General features: G+C 35.5%; 1 protein-coding gene across 1 annotated transcript in view; it reads right to left on the bottom strand.

Moving 5' to 3' along the window:
• Positions 1-22,608, bottom strand: part of PARN (poly(A)-specific ribonuclease) — a 61,996-nt gene that overhangs the window by 17,264 nt on the left and 22,124 nt on the right. The window contains exons 18-20 of the mRNA XM_010578473.1: positions 19,037-19,092; positions 16,175-16,261; positions 9,510-9,584 (exon numbers count right to left, since the gene is read on the bottom strand). Of these exons, the coding sequence (XP_010576775.1) occupies positions 9,510-9,584; positions 16,175-16,261; positions 19,037-19,092 (218 nt within the window). The remainder of the gene's footprint in view (positions 1-9,509; positions 9,585-16,174; positions 16,262-19,036; positions 19,093-22,608) is intronic.

Below are 22,608 nucleotides of genomic sequence, written 5' to 3'. Positions count from 1 at the left end.
TACGCATTGTTCCTCCTCAGTTGCCCCAACATTAAACAGGTTGGAAGATACTGTATTTAAAAAGTGCCAAGTCTCAACATTTTGTTAGAGAACTTGAGTTTTTATCAATTTCACCAACACAGACCACCTGTTCAAACTGCTATAAGAAAATACAGCTCTTTGAAATTATCTGTACTGCATTTACTAAAATAAAACAAACAATACTTGATTGATGATTTTCACATCCTTAGAAATGCAGATGTCTGAAAATTTTTGTTTAGGAAAAAAACCCCAACAAATCAACTGAGGTAAAATACTACATTAATCTTTGGCACCCATGAAGAAAATCTTAGCTTTGTAAAAAACACTTTTGTTCAGAGACACAGATATAGAATTAAGTACAAAGTGTCCACGGACAAATTGCTATGCTAGGATAAGTTACAAAATATACCCACTTTTTTAATTAACTCCGTACCTAATTTCACAAGCTACATACTGACTGCACAGAAACACAATTTAAGGTTGGTGAAGATGTATCTCCTTGCTCCAACGAATCTGTATACTCGAGACTGATGGAGAAAAGTAATTTAACAATTTGAAGAATCCATAGTCTCTGAATTCTATCTGATAATAGCAACCATCTGCAGGCTGTATCAAAATTGAAAACTCCAATTTGTACATGGTGCTGACCATCCCTTTCTGTTTTTCTCTCCTGTATTAGCCTAAGATAGCACAAGGTGCCTATACGGATTCTAAAATAGACTTTTAAAAAAGACTGTTTTACAAAGATTGTCATCTCTTTTGACAACTGCATCCAGAGCAGGGAGCACTATGAATGCGGTGACAAAGCAGCTGTTCACCTTGCAAACGAGGGTGGCAAGGTAGAGAGCAAACCAAAATAAGTCTTTGACTCTCCATTTGGAGAAAATGGGAAAATGAACAGGTGATCTGAAAGAAAACGGTTTTACAAAAGACAGACAAAATGCCAAGTACAAAGCATGGCAGAGAAAGAGGAAGGATCCTTAGACAGTGTTTTAAACTCAAAATATTTCTTTCCACAAAGAACACAGATGATAGTATAGTCCTCTGAGACATTTCATACTATACTCATGTATGCAGATTGTTATAAAGGATTTTAACTCTCTTACAGATGAAGCTATTTAATTACTGAAAGAATTCAAGCTACTTAACCTTTGCACCTTGTTTAAATACCTCAGTAATTGAAACAAAAGCTGTGAAATGTATTAACTCATTTAAAAAAAACAGAATCAAATGAAAAGGTAGTCAAAAGACTTGCAACATTACATTAAGAGAGGGTACGGGGCAGGGTTTGTTTTGTGGGTTTTTTTAAATGATGAGAAAAAATATGGCTGCAGGTGCTTGATGGCAAGTCTATAATCAGCCCTCTTAATTCTGCATCAGTAATGTGAAAGTTGTGAAGTAGCTATCCATATTATGATTTATACCACAGGTTCCACTGTAAAACCAGGACTAGAATATATCAACTAGCAATTAATTTTCTTGTTACAGTCAGGATTCCTGAACAACAAAAGTAGAAATTCACCACATCTCATTCCCTGCATTTACTAGTACAGAAATGCTTTTAAATGAACACTGGAGAACTTCAGTTTCCAGGAGTACTAGTAAAGTGTTCAGATCTGTTAATCTACAAATTAAAAGTGTAAAGTGTACAGAACATTTCCTTTCTAGTCAGATAGAAGGTCTCAACGTCTATTATTACTCAAAGCACAGAGAGCTCAGATCTGAAAGGCTTTTTGGAAAGAAACGGAACCCATGGTCTGGCAAAACGTCTGATTTCATCTAACAGCTTGTTACTAAATGGGAGAATCCCATGCCTTGCTTCTTAGCCCCTGCTCCAAGCCACCTGGTCCCACGCCCTCCTTTACAGTGTTTCTGGTGTTTATTAACCTGCTGATGAGCCAGTTCACATCACTGAACCAGCAAGAATTTTCCTTTATTATTTTTTCTGGACACAGAACCAGCAAAAGAAAAGCAGTGAGGGCTCACTGTTGGGAGTGGGAAAAGAGCCATTCCCTTTATGTAACCATGAAGGATTAAGACTGGCACAAACCATTAGCTATATTTTAATACCACCGAATTAAACATTTCAGCTAAGGCTGAGCAGTTGCAGGAAGCACACTCCTGCAAAATCTGATGACATTTCTGACACTTGTTAAGAACTTCAGAACAAGAACTAGTGAACTGAGCTTGGAGTCACCCTCATGGTAGTGCTGTCCAGAAAACTGTTCAAGATTAACACAGATGTTTTCAGCTGAAGCACCTACTAATGCTCCACATGTCGGGTACTTCAGAAAGGACCATCCAGATAATGACTTCACCCATCAGATACAGTTTGCTACAGGAATGATTGCACTCCATTGCCAGGATTAACATATTCACTACTGCATCAAACAATCTGTTGATACTGTCCCCATCTAAAAAGGCATCCCAAATAAAACTGAATCTTTAAATTTTCCATTTTGATAACCCTTATTACCCATGAGGATTGCAAAACCTACAAGACTAACTGCTCAGGTCTTCCTAGCGAAACTATTTCATTCAAGTCTTTACATAGCATACAGGCATGTATAACAAATCATTACTAACTTTTGAAAAACTATATGCAGTTTCAAGATACCGTGTTTTTAAAAAATCCAACTTGCATGAAAATAACGTAAAAGCACACATCTATGAGGTGATTATATCTTACTACAATTATTACAACTAGTAGTTTCTCATCTTAAATGCCATTTTGATGCAGCACAAGAATTCAAGCCACTCAAAAATTAACAAGAGAAATACCAAGATATTTATATATATATCTGCACATACATACGTATGTATGTATACACATGTATGTACCACAAAAGATTCAACACTGCAAACTTAGCATCATAGGCTAAGCCACTTATGCAAAATTTAAACCAAGCTTTCCCAAAACATCAAAACCTTGTGGATCTTAAGAATCCAAAATCTGATGGGGGGTGAGGGGAGAAGAGGGGAAATCACAAAAAGCTAGAGAATCTGTTTGAGACTGCACATAATTTGAATAAAAAGTAAAATAACAGTAATGGCTGAAATTTGACATACTACAGTATGACTCCAGCTTCCCTGGTCTACATTAAGGAAGCTTCCTGCCTGGAGTGTGTATCTGACATGAATTTCACATTATCTTATTGGTGAGAACACAGTCATGTGAAATATAATTTTTTCAAAGAATCTGGGTAATACAGCAGATACTGCCTGCCATTTCCCCAAATTCAGTGAGAAGAGACTGATATGCACACAATCTCAAAATACACGTGTATATTTTTAAATTGTGGTGGTAAGCATTCATACTAAGTAGAAGGTTCTAGAGTAAACCTTATAAAACACTTGTAAACCATAAAGTCCAGACCTGTCTGAGAAACTCACCAGTTCAGAAAGATTAATGACTTAAACAAGAATCATTGAAAGGCCATCACAATTTCAGCTGCTGCACCTGCTTTAGTCCATTGCTCCCCTGCTGTCTAAATACATTGGTCTACTCAATGCCTAGAGGAAGAAGATATCTTGCACACAGTAAATTCTGTATGAGCTCATGTATCAGGGCACTAACACATGGAACAACTTAAGATTATTTCAATGCTTGCCATTTATGACAAGCAGTTGCTTTTCCCATGTATTTAAAATTTCAGGTTAAGTGTATTTATTGCATTTTAAAACAGCAAGAAAAACATTCTCAGGAAGATTCTCAAGTTAAAATCACTCTTAAATTGAATCAGTGTTCTTAAAATATTGTAGATGTTGCTCATAATCAGAACATAGACATTATTAAACTACATCTAAGCCTTAGGTAAAGGGAATTAAGAGGAAGCGTTAGCTGCTAAGGGAAAATAAACCAGTTGTATTTTTGAAGTACCACTGATAAACTTGCCCATTATTTCCATTAACATATAACTATGTCCAATGTCTGAGAACAGAAACCCAATTTTACTTTCAAGCACTTTAAAAATCTAACATATTTATAAGACTTTTCCCATGTTTTAGAAATTAACCCACCCTCAAGTAACAGCATTTTTTAAGAGTACATTTTAGATGGTCTATAAAGACTCCATAAGTGCAAAGAGATCTAAAGAAACCTCCCTTTAAGAGTGCATTTAGGTTCTTTTTAGACCAGCGACCTGAATAGTTACTGAAAGTTGGCTGGCAACAAAATTCAAGGAAACCATGAATAACAAGAGCTTATCATTGATACAAAGCATTAACTGAGGACTCACAAACTAGTTAACTGCCCAGAATGGTTGAGATACTGAAATGGTCGAAACACTGAAATACTTTGGGTTACATAAATTTATTGATTAAAATAAAATACTGCGTTTACTTTAAAGTTAAGACAAGCTGAAGTTTCTCCCATCTTCCCCACCATTTCCAGACTATTTGTATGAAGTCTAGACCCCTGTAAATCAAGAAGCATTGAAATAGTATTTATTTCATACTAACCTTTCCAGGTGAAAAGCCAACTTTATAAATACACAAAGCTAAACAGTATCCAAAAGCAAGCTTACCCAGCAAGCTGAAAGTCATAAAAGCCAGAAGTTGTACACCAAAAGTTGGTTCTGAAGTTTCTTGTATTTATCAACTGTAAGAGTGCACACTGCTTTATCTTTTGCCACATACTTAAAAAGCACGTGCTCCACGTTTGACAGAAATGCTGAGACCCCATGAAGTACAATTTGTCAACAGTAAGTTCTGTCTCCCACATGTCCAAGTAAAGGAATATCAACCATTTAACAAATTCTTATTCATTACCTACCTTGAACAGCAAACCTCAACAGAAAATAGACTGTTTATTTGTCCCTTATTGTTTTCAGGTGCTTATAACTTGGAAATCAGTTTACAGCAGAGCATATTGTAAAAAGTGACAAATTAGAACCATCTAAGCCACCACTTTCACAAACTCATTATTGGCTTTAACATGACAACATAGCAGTTCAACAGTGATAGCTGACAGAGAACACAGCACACTAGAACTCAAGAAGAATCTTTCCCCACTAAATATGCAGGTACAACTTGCACATATAGACATGGCAGGCACCTAACTCTGTGGTGATTATGAAACAGTTAACTAACATTTGTCTTGATGCAGCTTCCACTTCAAGCTGAAGTTTATGTTCTAACTGTAAAGAGTAATATGATTTTCTACTCATACTAAATTAGAGAGTGCCAATATGCGAGTCACATGAATAACCAAATAAAGTGAAGATTCTTGGACATTATTATAAGCAGTGAAACGAGAAGGTTAAGGGATTTGCTTCTTGTTTCCCGAGGTTTCCATTTTATATGTTTTAAGCATGCTATATTCAGTTTGAAACTTAGGAGCAGCTCCAAAATTGCCTATAAAAATCCTGCCCTTTCCCCTACTTATTTTTTCAGAGGAAAGTAAGTGGAAGAAGGAACAAGTCTTTAGATACTGTGCAAAGATTCATAGGTCCTTCAGGGTAACACTTGAAAAATTGGAACGTGCATTCTTCCTGGCCACATATACACTACTGATTACCATGTGAAATATGAAGAGCTACTCATTAGTTTAATTCAGCTAATCAGATTTATACTTTTTAAACAGAAAAGCATATGGACCAATGTTTTATCAATCAGGTTTTGACTAGGTCTTAATGGTTACCATCCATGATATTACATAACTCAGGAACACTGTTTTAAAGAGCACTAGGGGATGAACAGATACATTTTATTACTTACATATTCAAAATGGATTTCTTTGCATGTTAACATGAGAAATCCAACATATTCCCAGGGTGTAGATGAACAAGTTTTTAGTCCATTTAAAATACCTGAAGGTAGGAGTTAGAAGCAACAGAAACAGCATAGAACGGCTTATACAAAGTGTCACATTTTAAGAGATCTGTCATTTGTTTGATGGAAAGCTTAAGCATGAGCATGAAAATTAATTCTAATTATTTGAAATGTGAAGGACATCTTGAAGAAAAAAAAAAAAAAACCCCCCCCCCCCCCCCCCCCCCCCCCCTTTTTAATCAGGTAAAAATGAATCTTAAAGTAAAAGCAAAGCTTTTCAAAGTTTTCAAAGCTGCATGGAAAAAAATAAAACTGTATTTAGGACTCAAGATTATCACAATTTCAATACAGTTACACAAAACTAGAAATATGGACAAATGATGATTCAAATTCTGTTTTAACACCTATAAAGTTGAACAAAATAAAAAGGCCTTGGAGAAAAGTTTTTAAGAAACAAGGCAGATTCATCAACTGGTTATCCTGAGTATGTACATCAAGGGATGACTGCAGATCAGTCCTTAAATGATCTGCTGTTCAATTCTATAACTCTATTAGTTCAGCCAAATATTCAGTATTTGAGTCACTGCTGCAACTGAAAAATAAAGGCACCTCCCAGATCCGAACTGAATTTAAAAAAATTTGGTAGACCTAGAATCAGTTAACACTCCATGCAGGTTGTTTGACACTTCTCCAAGGCTTTTTATATAGTCTAGAAGATGCAGACATATTTATATAAACAGGTTAAAAAACAGGCCACATAATTAGTTTTTCCTAGGTTCTTCACTTAAACACAACTCAGTAAATCACAAGTACAAATAGTGACTTCTATTGCCAGAGCAGTTCATTAAAGAATTTAAGATCAGGAAATAGAATAACAGAATTGATTTTATGATGTATTTATTACAGGAAAAAAAAACCAAGAGGTTTAAGCGATTGTACAGTAAAAATTGCACAGCTTTTTGGTAATTGAGGTTGCTATAGTTTATCAGCTTGGTTGGCTGACTGCTTTCAGTATATGAGATTTTACTAACCTGATTTCATAAAAAAATCTATGAAGGACAATAATCACCTGAGCTTTCAAACAAATAACTTGTTTTCTAGCATGCAGGCCACAGAACAAGCCTCCCTGTTTGTGGAAGCATAAAAAAAAAGACACACACACAGAGAGCAGTGCCAGAAAGATTCAGTTTAAATGTTCTGCAGACATTCAGTTCTTTCCACAATATGTAGTTGCTGTAATAAAAAATTAAAATTAAAAATAAATAAAATAGTGGTGATGAATGTGTATGCCACACATTCAGACAATAGGTAAGCAACTGAGGTGATAGTGGTGCGGAAGTTACTGTAGCAGCATCTAGGAAGGCTTTCAGCTTATGAAATGATATAAAACGCATGATTTTTATTGAAAACAAATAGTCTTGCAAGTCCCGCTCAGAAAACAAGCAATCAGCTTGAAAAGAAGAGGGGAAAAAAGGCACAGCTATATAATCTTACAATGACCTATAGGTATTCTGTACGCCAGGGCATCTGAACTAAAAAGCAGAAAACACAACTTTGCTGTATTTCACCACAAAGACAAATCCTCTTGCAAAGACAAAAAGGTGGAACAATTCCAACCCTTTATTCAATTTTTTCCCCAGCCTATACCTCAAACATGGAGATCAAACTCTGAATAAGATTAATCAAGTCTGAAATAAAAAGCTTCAGACACTTCAGGTAAGTTGCTACTTCACAAACATATCATTTGTGATTGCACAGTACCTTTTTACTTAGGACAGTTTAGAGTAAGGCTTATTCCCTCCAATCTTATAATGTACTTGCTGCTGCATGAACAGCATTTCCCTCAAACCTTTGATGGTGAGCTGGTATCACAACTAACTACAATACATACAGTTTACAAATCACGAACGCTTCAGAGGCAAGAAACTAAGACAACACAGGCAAGAAGTGCTAGCAATGCTTTCCTGAGTTACAGAGCTAGCTAAAATAGGGCCACATTTATTTTGATGTAATTCTTTATCTGGAACTTCTCACTAGAAGTTATATGGTCCTTGTATCCATATATAGATGAAGAAACAATGGCTCTTGCTACTACGGAGCATTTGCTGTAAGGAGGCTGCTGGTAAGCACTCAAAATCCTCTGCAGAGATATGTATGCATGAGGAAGTATAATAAACACTCACAGGATGTTAATAAGGCATTAGAGAGATGCACTGATTATGCATCCAGAACCTGAAAGCTTCTTTATTTGAGCTTCGTAAGATAGATGATGATGAACTCGGTGGTGTTTTCTCATTTTTCTTTTTAGAACTTGATCATGGGAATTCTGGCAGGATAGCTCTTAAGAACAACAAAATTTCAGCCACTTAATCAAAAGTGGTATGTATACTGCTGTTCTTACTGGCTCCACAGCATTTGATGCAAGCATTTCAGTAAACAGGGATGACACTACCATAACATATGCCAAATAATCATGTATAATGGTCCACTTCCAGTCATTGTTCCCAGCAGTAAGTTTATGGGTCTGTCCTCAAATATATGCCCAAAAGAACTACAGAAACCACTAAGAGCTTGTGGATCCAACTACAATCAAACAAAAATCTTAAAAACAAAACAAAACACCCCCCAACCCAAAACGACATCAACAATAACAACAAAATACCCCAAACCAACCCCAAACAACAACAACAAAAAAACCCAACCCAAAAAACCCACACCCAAAAAAGATTGTCTTTCCTCATAACCGAAAGCAGTATTTTCAATAAATTCAGAGATGCTGCTCTCTTCCTTTGTTTTTTCCTTAATTCTTGATTAATTCTTGATGATTTCTCAAGAGCGTTATTTATTCTGTTTTCTTATATCTAGATAAAGTTTTGCTCTATGCTTTCAGTCAGCTGCTTATACTGGAAGTGGTTCTTTCTAGAGTACGTTGCACATTTGTAAACAGTAAAATTTTGCTATCTGTCCTAATTATGTGAATTAGGAATGTGGGTTCACTAAGAGTATTTATGTAGTCATGCACAATTTTTTTTTCTTTGAACTAACCCTTCTCCTTGTATCCAAACAAAGAAGCAATATATTAAAAAAACAAACCCAAACCCAGTGAACTTTCAAGAAAAAAGTTAAACATGTATACTTTCCTGTAGAACTTATGTCCATGAACTTTTTTCAAAGTTAAGCTCAAAAGTTCAAATAAAAACTAAAAAAATTAAAGTCTGGAGAGATTACACATTATTAATACACAAACTGTAGACACATTAGCAGTCCAGACTATTTGGAGACTATTACTTTGCATGTGTTCTACAATACACCAAAACGCTCTCCCACTGCATTTGTTACTTGCAAATGTAAACCAAACCAAACATGTATATCAGTCAAAAGGGTATCTGAAGGCAAAGACCACAAAAGTCTTTGCTAGCTCTGCTTTGTGCAAAGTAACATAACCTCAATAAATATGGCATCAAGTGAAGAAATCTCTGCCTACAGGTTCAGGTACTTAGATGGTCATGGAATGAAACACAAAACTCTCAACCAAGTCCAGTTTGGGCTTGTCTTTGCTGCAATGCATGTGCTGGTACTCTAAAAGTTTAGTTCCTACTATAGCATCTGAACCAAGTCAGTAGTTTTGTCATTAGAATCACAGACCCTGTTGGCTCAGAGCATTATACAGGAGCCAGTTGAAGTCTTAGTACTGAAGTAAATTCAGAAACACTTACCTATTTGTACTTGTTCTGGCTGGCTCAATGATACAAATGCTGATGTGTCATCAATCCATGAAACCTGAATGTTACCTACAAAAGGCAAAACAAAATGATTATGACTGTTTTTATCTTAGGCTCAGTCACAGATTTTATCTGGTGCGCCGTGACATAAAAGATAGTCAACTACGAGTAACTTCACCTGAGAAGGCTTTTGTCCACTATAAAGGTGCATAGTGCATACACAGTTGTACGTGAGCCTAGAACTGTTCAAAAAGCAGTGACTGTTAGGGCTGCATATGCATCCCATACACCCTTAGACCCACTAAAGGACCAAAAGGAAGGAGACAAGTCTAATAAAACTTTTTCACTCCCAGAGCATTCTTCTGCTTCTTCATAGCTTTTTTTTTTTTTTAAACAAATCTTGTAACAATTCAAGTAATCTTAGGGTTGGGTTTTTTTTGTCTTCCTTTCATGTGTTCTATACAATTCTACAACAAAAATTGAAGCAATTTTTTCTGGGAAATTTCAGCTCTGTACTAAAATAAAGAACAGCTCTTTGGGTTTTAAAACCTACCCATCCTTCAGAACTGCAGCATTTCCTAAAGACACAGCATGGACAAGCTCCACTTACCACTCACTAGTACAGACACCCAAGATAAGAAATTCCAGTAGAGGGATGGGGGTGGGGGGGATTGATCATGCAAGTAGAGAACTCCAGTTCTTGTGACACTCTAAATCTTCAAACTCTGGTTTGTTTGGATCCCACTATACACCATCTCCTAGATGTGCAATGAAAACTTAATTTGAGTAAATACGAGGACAAATGCACAAACTCATGGACCTCATTTGGAAGCTGTTACAATGGAAGAGTAACTGAAAATAAGTTCCTCCATTAATCAATCAGTTAGTGCATTTTCTATGTGAACGGCTTAAAATGTCACATTAGCACTAAAAGAGCTCATAATCGAGCAAAAGCGGAGGAAAGGATTCCCATTCCAGACACAAGTTCTTATTATAGTCTGAAATCCATTTACATCTCCTGTCCTCATCTAAGTGCTCTACTGTTAGTACAATTCAGATATTGAAAATTGGTGCAATTTTTTTCAGGTAGACCAGGAAATCAAGTTATATATGTTACAACACCATTTAACCTTCAGATGTTACAAGGTTAAAAACAATGATGCAAAATGGCTTAAAATGCATTTTATTTTCAGATGTTTAATCTATTTCAATCTAATTTAGCCTACAGGTTACGAGGTTATAGAAGTCTCTTCTGAAATACAGCCAGATAATAAACAGATTTTCTAATTATAAAAAAAAAAAGCCTAGTTAGATTTAGTTTGCATGCTATATATTTGAGTAGCCAGCTATTTAGGACTTTAAGGGACTTTAAGTTATAATCATTTTGATCATTGCCAAAACCACAATTAATTCAGTATGGTTTCTGACATTTCCCTATACTAAAGGGCTAAGGCTGCTATTAAGAAGAGCCTACACTGAGAAGTCAAATGTTAGAATTTCTTTAAACACTTTGTAGAGCAAATAAATTCAATTTCTAATAATTCAGTCTTTGAAGAACATAGATCTTTGCTGCCTGTAGGTATGGGTCTTTACTGTAGGGAGAATATGCTTTTGGCAGGACACTTAACATTTCACAACACAGGAAAAGCCTGAGCCGATATATGATTGCAACTCAAAATTGTAGTGCATTTGGTAGTACCCTGACACCAAGTTTCCTTTAAATATTAGAAATTACTGCACAATTTAACATTGTTCCAAGTGCATTGACAAATTATTGCTCTGAATTAATCTTTGTGTATCAAGTGCTCCCTTTTTGCAAATTTTTACAAATTACAAAATTTTCTAAACAATCTTGAGACATGCGAGACAATACTCTTCTGTAATCCTTCAGCATGGAAGACCTGTCCAGATTCTGTCTCTTTCCTATATATATATAGTTAATTAATTCCATACCTACCCTGAACAGACCAAAAGAAAGATCAGAAAGAAAAAAATGACCTGAACATCTTGCAATTGTGCCCTTAGTGTAAAATATCAAAGAGGATCAGTGATGGACTAAAATCTCTTGAAAGAGTTCAGCTACTACTCAAATGGACTTCAGTGCCTATATTTTCACTAAGTACCAATTAAAAATAAACAAATAAAAATCCAACCCATTGATGGCACATCATTTCAGTATCAGAAACTTATTCATTGCTGCAGAAAGCCTGCTGCACTCTAAATGACTTTGGTATTTTAGATAATGAAGGGTTTCAATACCTGCCAACACATGCTGCCTTTATACTCAGATTTATACATTTTAAATATATAATTTTAAGAACAAATCAAACATTAAACAGTGGAGACTGAGCTGCAATCTGAAGAGAACTGCAACAAGTGCTCTTACGCAATTCTCCATGCTTAAAAGATACTCTTTTCAGATTATGTCACATTTCATTATTATATAGAAATAAGAATTTAAGAGAGACAAGATTAATAAATTAAATCATTCAGCAATATCATTAAGCACTCGGTAAATATTGTGCATTTCAAAAGTATGGTGAAAGGGTGATAAAGATCTGAAAAGCAAATGCATCTCCACTTGAAGTACAATATTCAGCAATCAATACAGCTGCATGTCAGCTTACTGCACAGCTAAGCCAAATAAGCCATATACAGCAATGTAATAGAACACCAGCTCTAGAGAAATAAACTAGAGGATTTCTCTCTTTACACTTCCAGAATAGATCAAATGTCTTCAATACTTTGAAAAACACCATTGTTAGCCTATATGACCCCTTGTCTATTTGCTACTACATGCAATGTCAAACAATGTCCCTTGCTAAAAAAAGGGTAACATCAAGTAAAGAATTACCAAGTGAAATAAAACATCTTTGCCCAAATAGTAGTAGATGAAATTCTGATCTGTTGCTTCTGAAATGAAGGCGCAAAGTAACATGCTTTTTTCTATAAATAAATTTAATATTCTATATATATAAACACAAACATGCAAACAACATTAAAATCTACAGAATAAAATTATATTGATGGATTATGTCATTCAAACAGATCTTCCCTCAGTTTTTATACCACAATGACCAAAGGTATGGAAAGGCTTCTGTATAAGAGACTAAGTAAACTGGGAGTCAGCCTTCAAAAGAAAATTCTAAGAAAGATGCCTATATATGTCTATGGGGAAGATATGAGAACAGAAATTAAAAGAAAGATGTACAGAGGGGATTCACTATTTCTTTATAAAACAACTAAGGGACATCTAATAAAATATACAGGAGTTTTGAAACCAAAATAATTTTTCATACAATGCTTAATTTGCAGTTAGGGAACTGCCACCAAGTGCTGTGGATGACAAGAATATATATGGGATAAAGAAGGATTTTAGACTGACTTACAGAAAGCTGTGACAGGCTCAAGTGAGAAGATGCAAGTGTGACCTCTAGCTCATGAGTCCCTAAGTTATAGATTGCTAGAAGGCAGGAAAGTTGTTTTACTTTACCTCTGTCCTTTTATATTTCCTACAGAACTGTTAGTGGCAATTAAACACTTTGGATAGGTATTTGGACTATACAGACATTCATTTAACCAAAAAAGTTTATTAATATATTCCATTTTCTTACAATTTAATTTAAAAAAAAAAAAAAAAGACCACATTGACACCACGATAGAATTGCTAACAGTTTCTCGACACTGACTGCATCAGATAATAGAAATAGTTGAAGCTTTTCTTCTACAAGCAAAGGTTGACGCATATATTGAACACAAACAACATCTTCCTGGTGAATAATTGAGAAGGGTTAACAGAGCTTCCACCTTTCTGGCAGGAAGACAGGGTGCCAAGAAAGCAAGAACAGCTGAAGGAAATGTTGGCATGAGAAAAAGGTGGAAAGGCCAGAAATACAGAGAGAAAAATAGAATTAAACTTTCAAAAACCCCACAAAAACAAAAACAAAAGAAACAACAAAAACCAACCAAAAAAAAACCCCGCCCCATGCCCAAAAAAGCCCCACAAACCAAAAAACCAACACTCAAAACTCACATGTCTATATGAACATAAGCTCGGAAGAACACTTTTTTTTTTATATATATATATATATATATAAAAATATTAGAAGTTTTCCTTGAACTAGACTGTTTACCTTTGAAAGGACATTTTTCAAGCTCCACCTATTTTTTTTTTTTTTTTTTTAAGAAAACTTAAACACTGAGTTTGCAGTAGAGTGGTTAACAGGAACAGATGTCATAGTGCATAGAACTTTTAAATGAGTCTCAAAAACGTGCTTAAGAGTCACTTAAAACTTGCCTGTGTAGTAGTTTGGACTACTAGAACAAGATTTAAACACACAAAGGACTGGTTACATTTTAAAATAAGTAATTTATGCATCTTCAAGTTCACTATGACTCCATGAACTACACCACCGTTCATCTCCCTCTTAAAGACAACTCACGCTCTCACAAAATACAATGCATAGGTTTGACTCCACTCACTGGGAAAATTTTTAAGAAGTAGTTTTTATAATACTGTGCTAGTATGTGTTTTAATTAAAGCCCATCAAAGATATTCATTTAAGTAGAAGTGAAGGCTACACACAGAAGCTGTATTCCAGCAAATACTATTTTAATACCTTCTTATTTCACATCAGCATGACCAAATAAACTATACAAATTTAAGAATTTAAAGAAAGTAAGTGTTCTGAGAGACTGCATAGTACTGCAAGTACTTGTACAGTGAAACTACATTCACCCATGAGACTATAAAAACATCTTGCATGAACAGGTGTCCACTTGGTATGCTTGCAGTACTGAAAGACTTCAGAATCATGAACACCCCTTCTAAAGTAGCAAACGTAAGCCAGTTCCAAGTCTGACACTGCAGCCCCTTCAGCTGTTTCACTGCTTTCATTAGAAGCTTCATGGCAGATTACAACTCTGCTTCAATTCATACTAGACTAAAACAAATTCAAAATAATTTTTCTATAAAGTCAGATTAATGTTGTTATTTAACTTAACAATTGATTTTTAATCCAGGTAAAAGCTTAATTTAAAAATACTTTTGTTTAATGGTGTAATAAATTGGGATAATTCATGTCTGTTACTGCCATATTTTTTTTTGCTTTTGGCAAATCACTTAACCTCACATTGCGCCACACTGTCTCTCTGTCTAGCTACAACTGAAAAAGCATGGGTACTCCTAGAATTTTGGAAGAAATAATCCGCAGTTTGTTTTGAGATACCATGGCAATAAGACCTAAAACAAAATATAGATTAAGTACTACCCAAATACCAGGAGTTTGTAAATCCAGGTATGAAAACATTCAGCTCTGAAATCTGGAGAAGTGAGAGAAATGGGAATTTCAAAACTGAATAGTATTTTGAGATGTGTAAGTGCGACCCCTGGTGGTAGTGATCTCTGCTTGCGTTTCACACCAACACTGAAGGGGAGTTGATAAAGTAAGAAAAATTATATGGCTGAGTTTTTAAAAGCCTATAGTAACAATGTCCAAACTGTGCTGTTTCTTACCCCTGTCATAGCAACTCCAGAAGAATCTCAGTAACTTTCTACATTCTCACATTCTAGATTTCCCAATCGGGAATATTAAATCCTATTCAGCATTATACTGGCATTATGCTGCAGTACAGATCAAAGTCAGAAGGAACTGAGTGAATTTTATATAGGTCCAGAGATGCATAGATGTCTATTATACATAACATTTAATAAGCTACTTCCAATAACATATTGTAAGTATTACAAACAAATATTTCTGGAAAATCATGCAAAAAAATATTTTAATAAGAGTGTAATTTTTGGTTTACATTAAATGTTTTAAGAAATGGAAAGAAGTTACCTCTCGGGGGGGGGGGAGGGAGCCCCAGAAAAATAATTTCAAATTATTTGCAAGCCCAAAAGATCTTATTTGAATAAGAAACTAGAAACCAATCTGCAATAAAAATCTTGGAAACAACATCCAACACAAGGCTGTATGAAAGATCATTCTTGGTCTGATTTAGGGATGCAAAGCATAACCATTGTTTCCTGCTGCAAGAGTTAGGTATCAGGAGATCACTGTAAATTAATTAGAATCTCCACGTCCTTACATTATAGACTAATACTTAGTAGGGAAACAACAGGACTACTAGTCCCCAGTTATTAGATAGCTTTTTTTGTTGTTCCTTCTGACTTGGATGCCGTTCACAATCTTGAAAATCAAATTGGCTATTTTCAAGCTTGCTTGCTTGCCTAAACTCATGTAAGTTAGGACCTGGCTTTAAGCAGACTGCAGGATGAACCTTATTCCTAAAACCTTGATATGCCTTTTCACACCAATCCCCATTCCCTTTACCCACCTATATAAACTCTTACCTCCTCCCAGGAGAAGCTGTAAATAAAAGGATCAAAGGTCTACAATATTCAACAAGCAACACATAAAAAAATTTCTAAAGAACAGTTCATAAGGGCAGACATTTTCAACACATCATTACAAAGAAAGTCCACAGGACATCATTCAAAAATTACAAAAAGCAATTCATCATTACCTATACTAGGAGCAAATCTTCATCTGTTAATATATAAAAAATAACAAACAAAACCAGAGGTACTTGCTAATGGCCATGATGGGGGGGGTGGGAATAGAAGGAAGGAAGGAAGGATAGACTATATCACTCACCAAAGGCACTGAAAAGCTGGTAAAGGTCACTAGTTTTCCACTCTTTGGGAAAAGTAACATGAAGAACATGATCTCGTTTTGGCTGCACTGCGAAACAAAAAAGCATTTAAGTAAGAGTCACACTAGTATTTTTAGAATATCGTAAGAAACTTATCCAATATGGTCATGTAGGTTTTTCTTTTCTTTCTTTCTTTTTAAATAAGAAAATAGGCCAAGATCTGTGAATCTACATCAGGCACCAATGAAAATATGCCTGCAATTATGCATGAAATAGACATACTAAATCCTACTAGCTCATCTGTGTAAGACATTGAAACATCATCACATGCAGTGGGAAATGCCCACAAACCCAGACCTTCGCATCCTTTGCACCAGGTTCAAGGACAGAAGGAAAAAACAACAGCCTCTTCATGCTCCAGGTCTAGCTTTAAAAAATTCTTAGCAATAATTCAATGTTCCTATTTTTTTGTCAATAAAAACTTACTGTGAAACAATATTCAATTCAGTTTTCATGTAACATTAGGTACAAGCTAGAATATACACACTGACAGACTTTTTTTTTTTAATTAAAAACTGCACCAAGAAAAAAATAGCATATAAAGGCCAACATCTAAAGAAGAAGTACAGAAGAAGTCTTTGATGTACACTGAAAGTTATTTGAAGCTTTGTGAATCTGAGAGAGCGAATCCAAGTCAAACTGCTGGACGAGGTAAGAGTACAGCAGAAATTATCACTATATATCTGCCTTACTTTTACATACTTCCCGCTACACATCTGGGTTTGGTCATCAACAGAGGCAGGCTACTGAACAAGATGGACCTTTGACCTCACCCGGTAAAGATCATTTGTACGTAAGAAATCACCACAATGTACAAACAACTGAAGTTCCTTTCACTAGATACTTGAGCTTTTAGAACCTGTGAATTCCTATCATATTTTAAAAAGAAACAAGTGGAATACTGTATTTTAAGGTACAAAGATATTGAAATATTTTCTGTTTTCATATGAAACTATTTACAAGTCATTAATTGAGCCTCTCCACAGGTATCTGCAGAGATTTATGGTTTTATGCATGACACTGCTAGATGTTCCCTTGCCATTTGACATTTGATGTTAGACAGAGGCTGAACCATTAAAGTGGAGTGTTCCACTTTATAATTTACTGCTGTGGTTTGTTAAAGCTAACTCAAGGGTTAACTACACACAGCTTTATATGATCAGATTTTAACTTGACCACATTGGAAATACTACAGGACAAATAAACTGACAAACACAAGACTTATGACAGTCATCTAGTTAGCCACACCTCACTTTTTTTTTTTTTTTTTTTTTAAATACAGTCTCCAAGTACATCTACCACAGAAGTGTGACCTTATTCTTTGTATGGCTTCAATTCTCTGCAAAAATGCCCCTACAGACAACAACCAACCAGACAGCTTCCTCAACACACAGTAGCATTTAAATCTCAGAATAGAAATAAGTTTCTAAAGCAGCCAGTCAAACATGCCACCCTAGATGTACTTTCCGTTTTGAAGCTTAGAAAGTCTTCCTGGTTCAGATTATGCTGTAACATCTGCAACAGTCTGTTCTACAGGAGTGCCTTTCAGATAAGAGAGACAGACTTTCAGAGGCAGATTCTTTTCTGGCAGCTCTTCTTGGCAAAGTATCAAAACAATCCTGTAAGTTGGCTAGCAAGTGGAAGTAGCATCTTTACAGCTTAGTAGCTTTGGCATTCTCTCAATGACCCAAAGTATTTATCCATTCTTCCACTCAATATCAAACAGTTGGAGAAAGAAGTATGCAACATAATTAGACAACCATTCCAATAGATCCGCAGAGCCAGAGCTCAGTGATCTGATCACCTAACTGCATTTAAAAACTAAATATATGCCCTTAGAGCATATATTTTTCTCTCCAGTAGTTACTTCCATCTTTCTAGAACTGCATTCTGTTACCATTAAACTAGCATCTAATAAGGGTCATCCTCCAGTCTGAGCTTTCCGATCCATAGAGTAGAAAACATCTTCACATCAATATTGCTTCCAGATGGGTATCATTTTTACAACATTTGTGTATCTGACTTCACAGTATAAAAACTAAGCTTTCATCTAGTTGAGGACTAGACTGACCTCCAGGGCTTCACAGTTTCGTAAGTCAAGACATCACTGGTAACACTCATCCGACATTTTCTCCCTCATAGTGTAACATCCCATAACATTAAGGACCTTTATATTAGTAAAATCTGTTTTCATTTAAATGAAATTAAATTAGCAGCTTATTAGAGCCCCAGGTCTGTAACCTGAAATAATGTGAAATGTAAAAATATTTCAAGTAATATTTTTCCATTTATGTTATCATAACCTCATGTGGCAAAAGAATTCTGATGTTTTGACTTAAGTTCAGTAAAGGTACTGCTGCACACAAATCGTGAAACGGCCAGAAGATTTTCAGAACCATTTGCTCTTCACTAGTTTGCATCCTGTTTTTACTGCTGGGGTGAGGGGAGAGAGGGAAAGTGTTAAGATCCCACTTTTTATGGTGTATGGTACCTAAGAATAATGACCCAAAATAACCATAAAGGTGTTAACTTCAAACTCTGTTACATTTAGTTACAATAGTTTAATCTGTTCTAGTCAATCCCCTTTATAACGCAGATTCTCTGGTCAAAGTTGAAGAACTTATGGTGTAACTATTTCATTCAAAAAAAAAAAAAGGTGACGTTTAGATCATTTGATAAGTGGCTAATAACCTAAACATGGCTGATATCCCATGCTTTCGATATACGATAATTAATCTGTACACTTCCTCCTCCAGGAAATTTGTCAGAATGGTAGTAAGTTTACAATGAAATAAGCTACTTACAGTCTGGTCCTTCCAAATTGAGATATGGTATGTCCATTACTCTCATAAGAAATAGCCTGAAGCAAAACGGAAAAACACCATTAGCAAATTTCTGCCTAAAGACCTTTTAATAAGCTTTCCTTTTTACAGTTTTTTAAATGTTGCTTCTGAAGAGACAGAATTAATCCCCCCAACCATATCTTAAGCTATATTAGAACAAACAGACCCTCTAATTAAGTCCAATCCATTATCTACCAATCCAGATTCAAAAAGTTACTTGGCATCATGCTAGTAATTTTACTTATTCAACAAAACAAGAATAAAGAAGTCCCAAATTGATACTGCTGAAAACAATTAAAACAAGTGGGGAAATGAACATTTAGAAAGTAGCAGCTCTGCACAGTTAAGAACCAGTTACACAGTGGATAGTGCAAAAGCTGTCATTCTAAATACACATATACTTTCCCATTTTCTGAGCACTGCATCATGCTTTAGACAGAATGGATCTTAAAACCCTAAAACTGCAAAAGCCATCACAGCACTTTAGTGGAGGTAACAGGGATGAATCTTTTGCCCTTTAGCATGTAACTGAAGAGTTTCTCAAAACATTCAAGAAATGCTTTCAATAAAAGCTCATATTCAGCTCTGAAAACTATTTTCCTCCAAAATAAGGTAAGTACCCTAAAATCCTATCATAGGTATAGATGCCACGTTACTGTTACAAAACATCTGCTGTATACAGTGTTCACTGGCGGGCTAAAATGAATAACTTTTCTACCGTAACTTCAAAAAGCTTCTAAAATGCTTATCAGATTACAGTTACACTATTCAACTAAGTAATAACTGATATAAACAGCTAATAAAAACATTTTAAGTGTGCAGACAGATCTGTAATTCCCTAGAGATTTTTTGTATCATACCATGCTCACTATTGGTTTTTAAGAGTTTGAATATTATGTCCTTCTGGTTACTTGTACCACTGGAAAGTCTACTGGAATGCAGTTGATAACTTGTCTTTACTATAAATACTCAGAGGAAAGAAAAAAAAAAACACTGGGGAGAAAATGGGCTATATGACAGAGGGTCTTCAGAGAACTGGCACCAGTTATGATACACTGTCCCATCTAATTTCTCTTGCTGAGTCTCAAGGAAGATATGGTATAATATGCACAGTGTCCCCCTGAGTACTGCAGAACCTAAAGGGAATTTTATCAATAAAAATTAGAAACATCAGCATCAATTAACTTCAGAAACTTTTAACAATTCCAGCATAGCACTACTGAGTAATGAAGATATTTTACAAAGGAGCTAGAGTTTCTTCTTATGTTTAGCCTTAGGTGCCATACTTCTAACAGCCTTGGCTTCATTATAGCTACCCATACAAACAGGACAGGAGTGACATCTTGAGAATAAAGCTAGCTTCAGAACACAGCTTCCAGAAGGAAAGAGAGAAAAACGTCCTTACTCTGACATATCCTAGAGATTTGGGGTTATACTGAGAAGACATGCAGTGCTATTGCTCAAAAAGAAACAAAAAAAACCCCCATCCACCCAGAAAACAACAGACAGGAGACACAGTGATCAGCCCAGAAGGGTACCATTTATGAGATTAAAGGGAGGGGGAATACAAAGAGGGAGTGTGGAACACATCTTCCAATGAGGAATAGAAGGGAGGTGACTATATTCCATCTCTGGCGGAAGACAGCAAGTGGGATCATACCGCTATCACAGAGCACCTAGCTGGGCAGAAAAGAACTTGCAAGTCTGGGATCTGCGCTCTGCTAGTAAGCTGGACTTCACTTCAGACTGTTGAAAGATGCTCAGTTCCACTTATTACCTATGATTTGTGCTCATGTCTTCATCTGAAATAATGTCAATGTCACTCTTAGTAAGAGCCACAGCCTTCTTTGGACTCCAGTGCAGGGGATAAGCATAGCCTAAATACACAGTATTTCAGCTAGTCAGTAAAAGCAGTTTAGTCTTCACTGGATGAAGGTTGTCCATCATCCATGCAGCATAGCAAAAGTTACAAAAAACAAACAAATAAACAAACCAAAAAAAATCAAACAAAAAAAACCCCTACAGATCTGGTTTAAGTTGAGCTACCTGAAGAAAAAGCTTTCATAGAATTCTTGGAACCAGCTAGTTTTTAAAGTACTCAAATAACTAGTTTAGTTTCCTAGGTAGCAAAAAAATAAAGATGACGTTTACTAAAAATACAACAAAAATTTCTGGGGAGAATACTAGTTAAACTGCCTTCCCTCAGGTTTTATCACATTGAAGAAAGCAATACAGTGGCCAACAGCAAGAACAGACTTACACCAAAAAAAAAAAAAAAAAAAAAGGGCATATACCTAAGATTAATTAAGATCCATTTTTTATCCTCCTCCAAGACAAATCCTACAATTACTTGTTTGGTCAAAGAACTATGTCTCTAAACAGTACATACACACACAAACACACGCTCTCCTAAAGAGGCAGTATAAATACCAATTTTATTATTAAGTGCACTTAAAAGTACATTACAGCAGTAACTGCATCTTGTAGCACAAACTTATATCACATGGATTACGAACACTGAGTTACAGCATAATCCATAATTAAGTATCCATAATTATGGTTGTAAGATTCCTCATCTATCTACAGAAAATTTAAACTAATAAGGTTGTTCGGTATGACAACATGAACCCTACTTTATATTAAGTTAGCTAGATTTGTGAACTTGTAGCTATGACATTGCTTTTCACTACATTAATTCACAACCATTTAAAAGCTATACTGACCAAGCTAAAAAATGTTATTTCCTACACTGTTTAGACGCTACAGCCACATCACAGGGTCAGAGGACAGAGGTCTATTCCTCAGTATACAACAATACCCTAGGAACTTTGAAGTATTTTGAGACAGCCACTTAGAAGACAATTGCTTCTGTGGCAAGTCAAGTAAAATAAGGAGAGCAAGGCTATGATCATGCCACTTCACAGCAATGCATAAGTAGTTGAGACTACTTGAGAGTAGGTAACATTCTTCCTCTGCACTGAGCTAGGATGAAAGTTTTCACAGCTGTGTGATGAACTGTGTAGAGAAGCTGATGCAGCTGAAAAAAGAAAAGGCATCTTTTTAAACCCAGATCAGTTTACCAACCCAACTCAGTAACTAGTACAGCCACATGTGGCTGAAAGCACAAGAACAGTTGTTTACTCTTACACTGTGACTGAAAAGCTATCAGTCAAACTGCAGAAAAGCACATTGACATTCCTTTGCACTAATTTTGCAAAGAAAATTAAATTCATATAGAAAAGCAGAGGGAGAAATTGATTTGCAATACGTGCCAGAGAACCTAGCTCCCTGATGAGACATGTTCCACAAATATAGCACAAAACCAAGCTATTTGCACAAATTTTAGTTTCTGATATCCCTTTGTATGAAAAGAAAATTTCTAAAATAATTTATATTTCTACAGACCATCATGCTATTCAGCTCAGTAAAACATTGTGTTTTCATTTCTCTACACCTCTTTCACCCCCTGCCTCCAGCTACATCAAAAGAAAAGAACAACATTCAAACAACCCAAAGAGATCTGAAATATAGTT

This window comes from Haliaeetus leucocephalus, unplaced genomic scaffold (genome assembly GCF_000737465.1).
Source record: "Haliaeetus leucocephalus isolate CR32 unplaced genomic scaffold, Haliaeetus_leucocephalus-4.0 Scaffold636, whole genome shotgun sequence".
Taxonomy (NCBI): Eukaryota; Metazoa; Chordata; class Aves; order Accipitriformes; family Accipitridae; genus Haliaeetus; species Haliaeetus leucocephalus.
The sequence above is the reverse complement of the archived record's forward strand: the minus strand, read 5'-3'. Positions and strand labels throughout refer to the sequence as shown.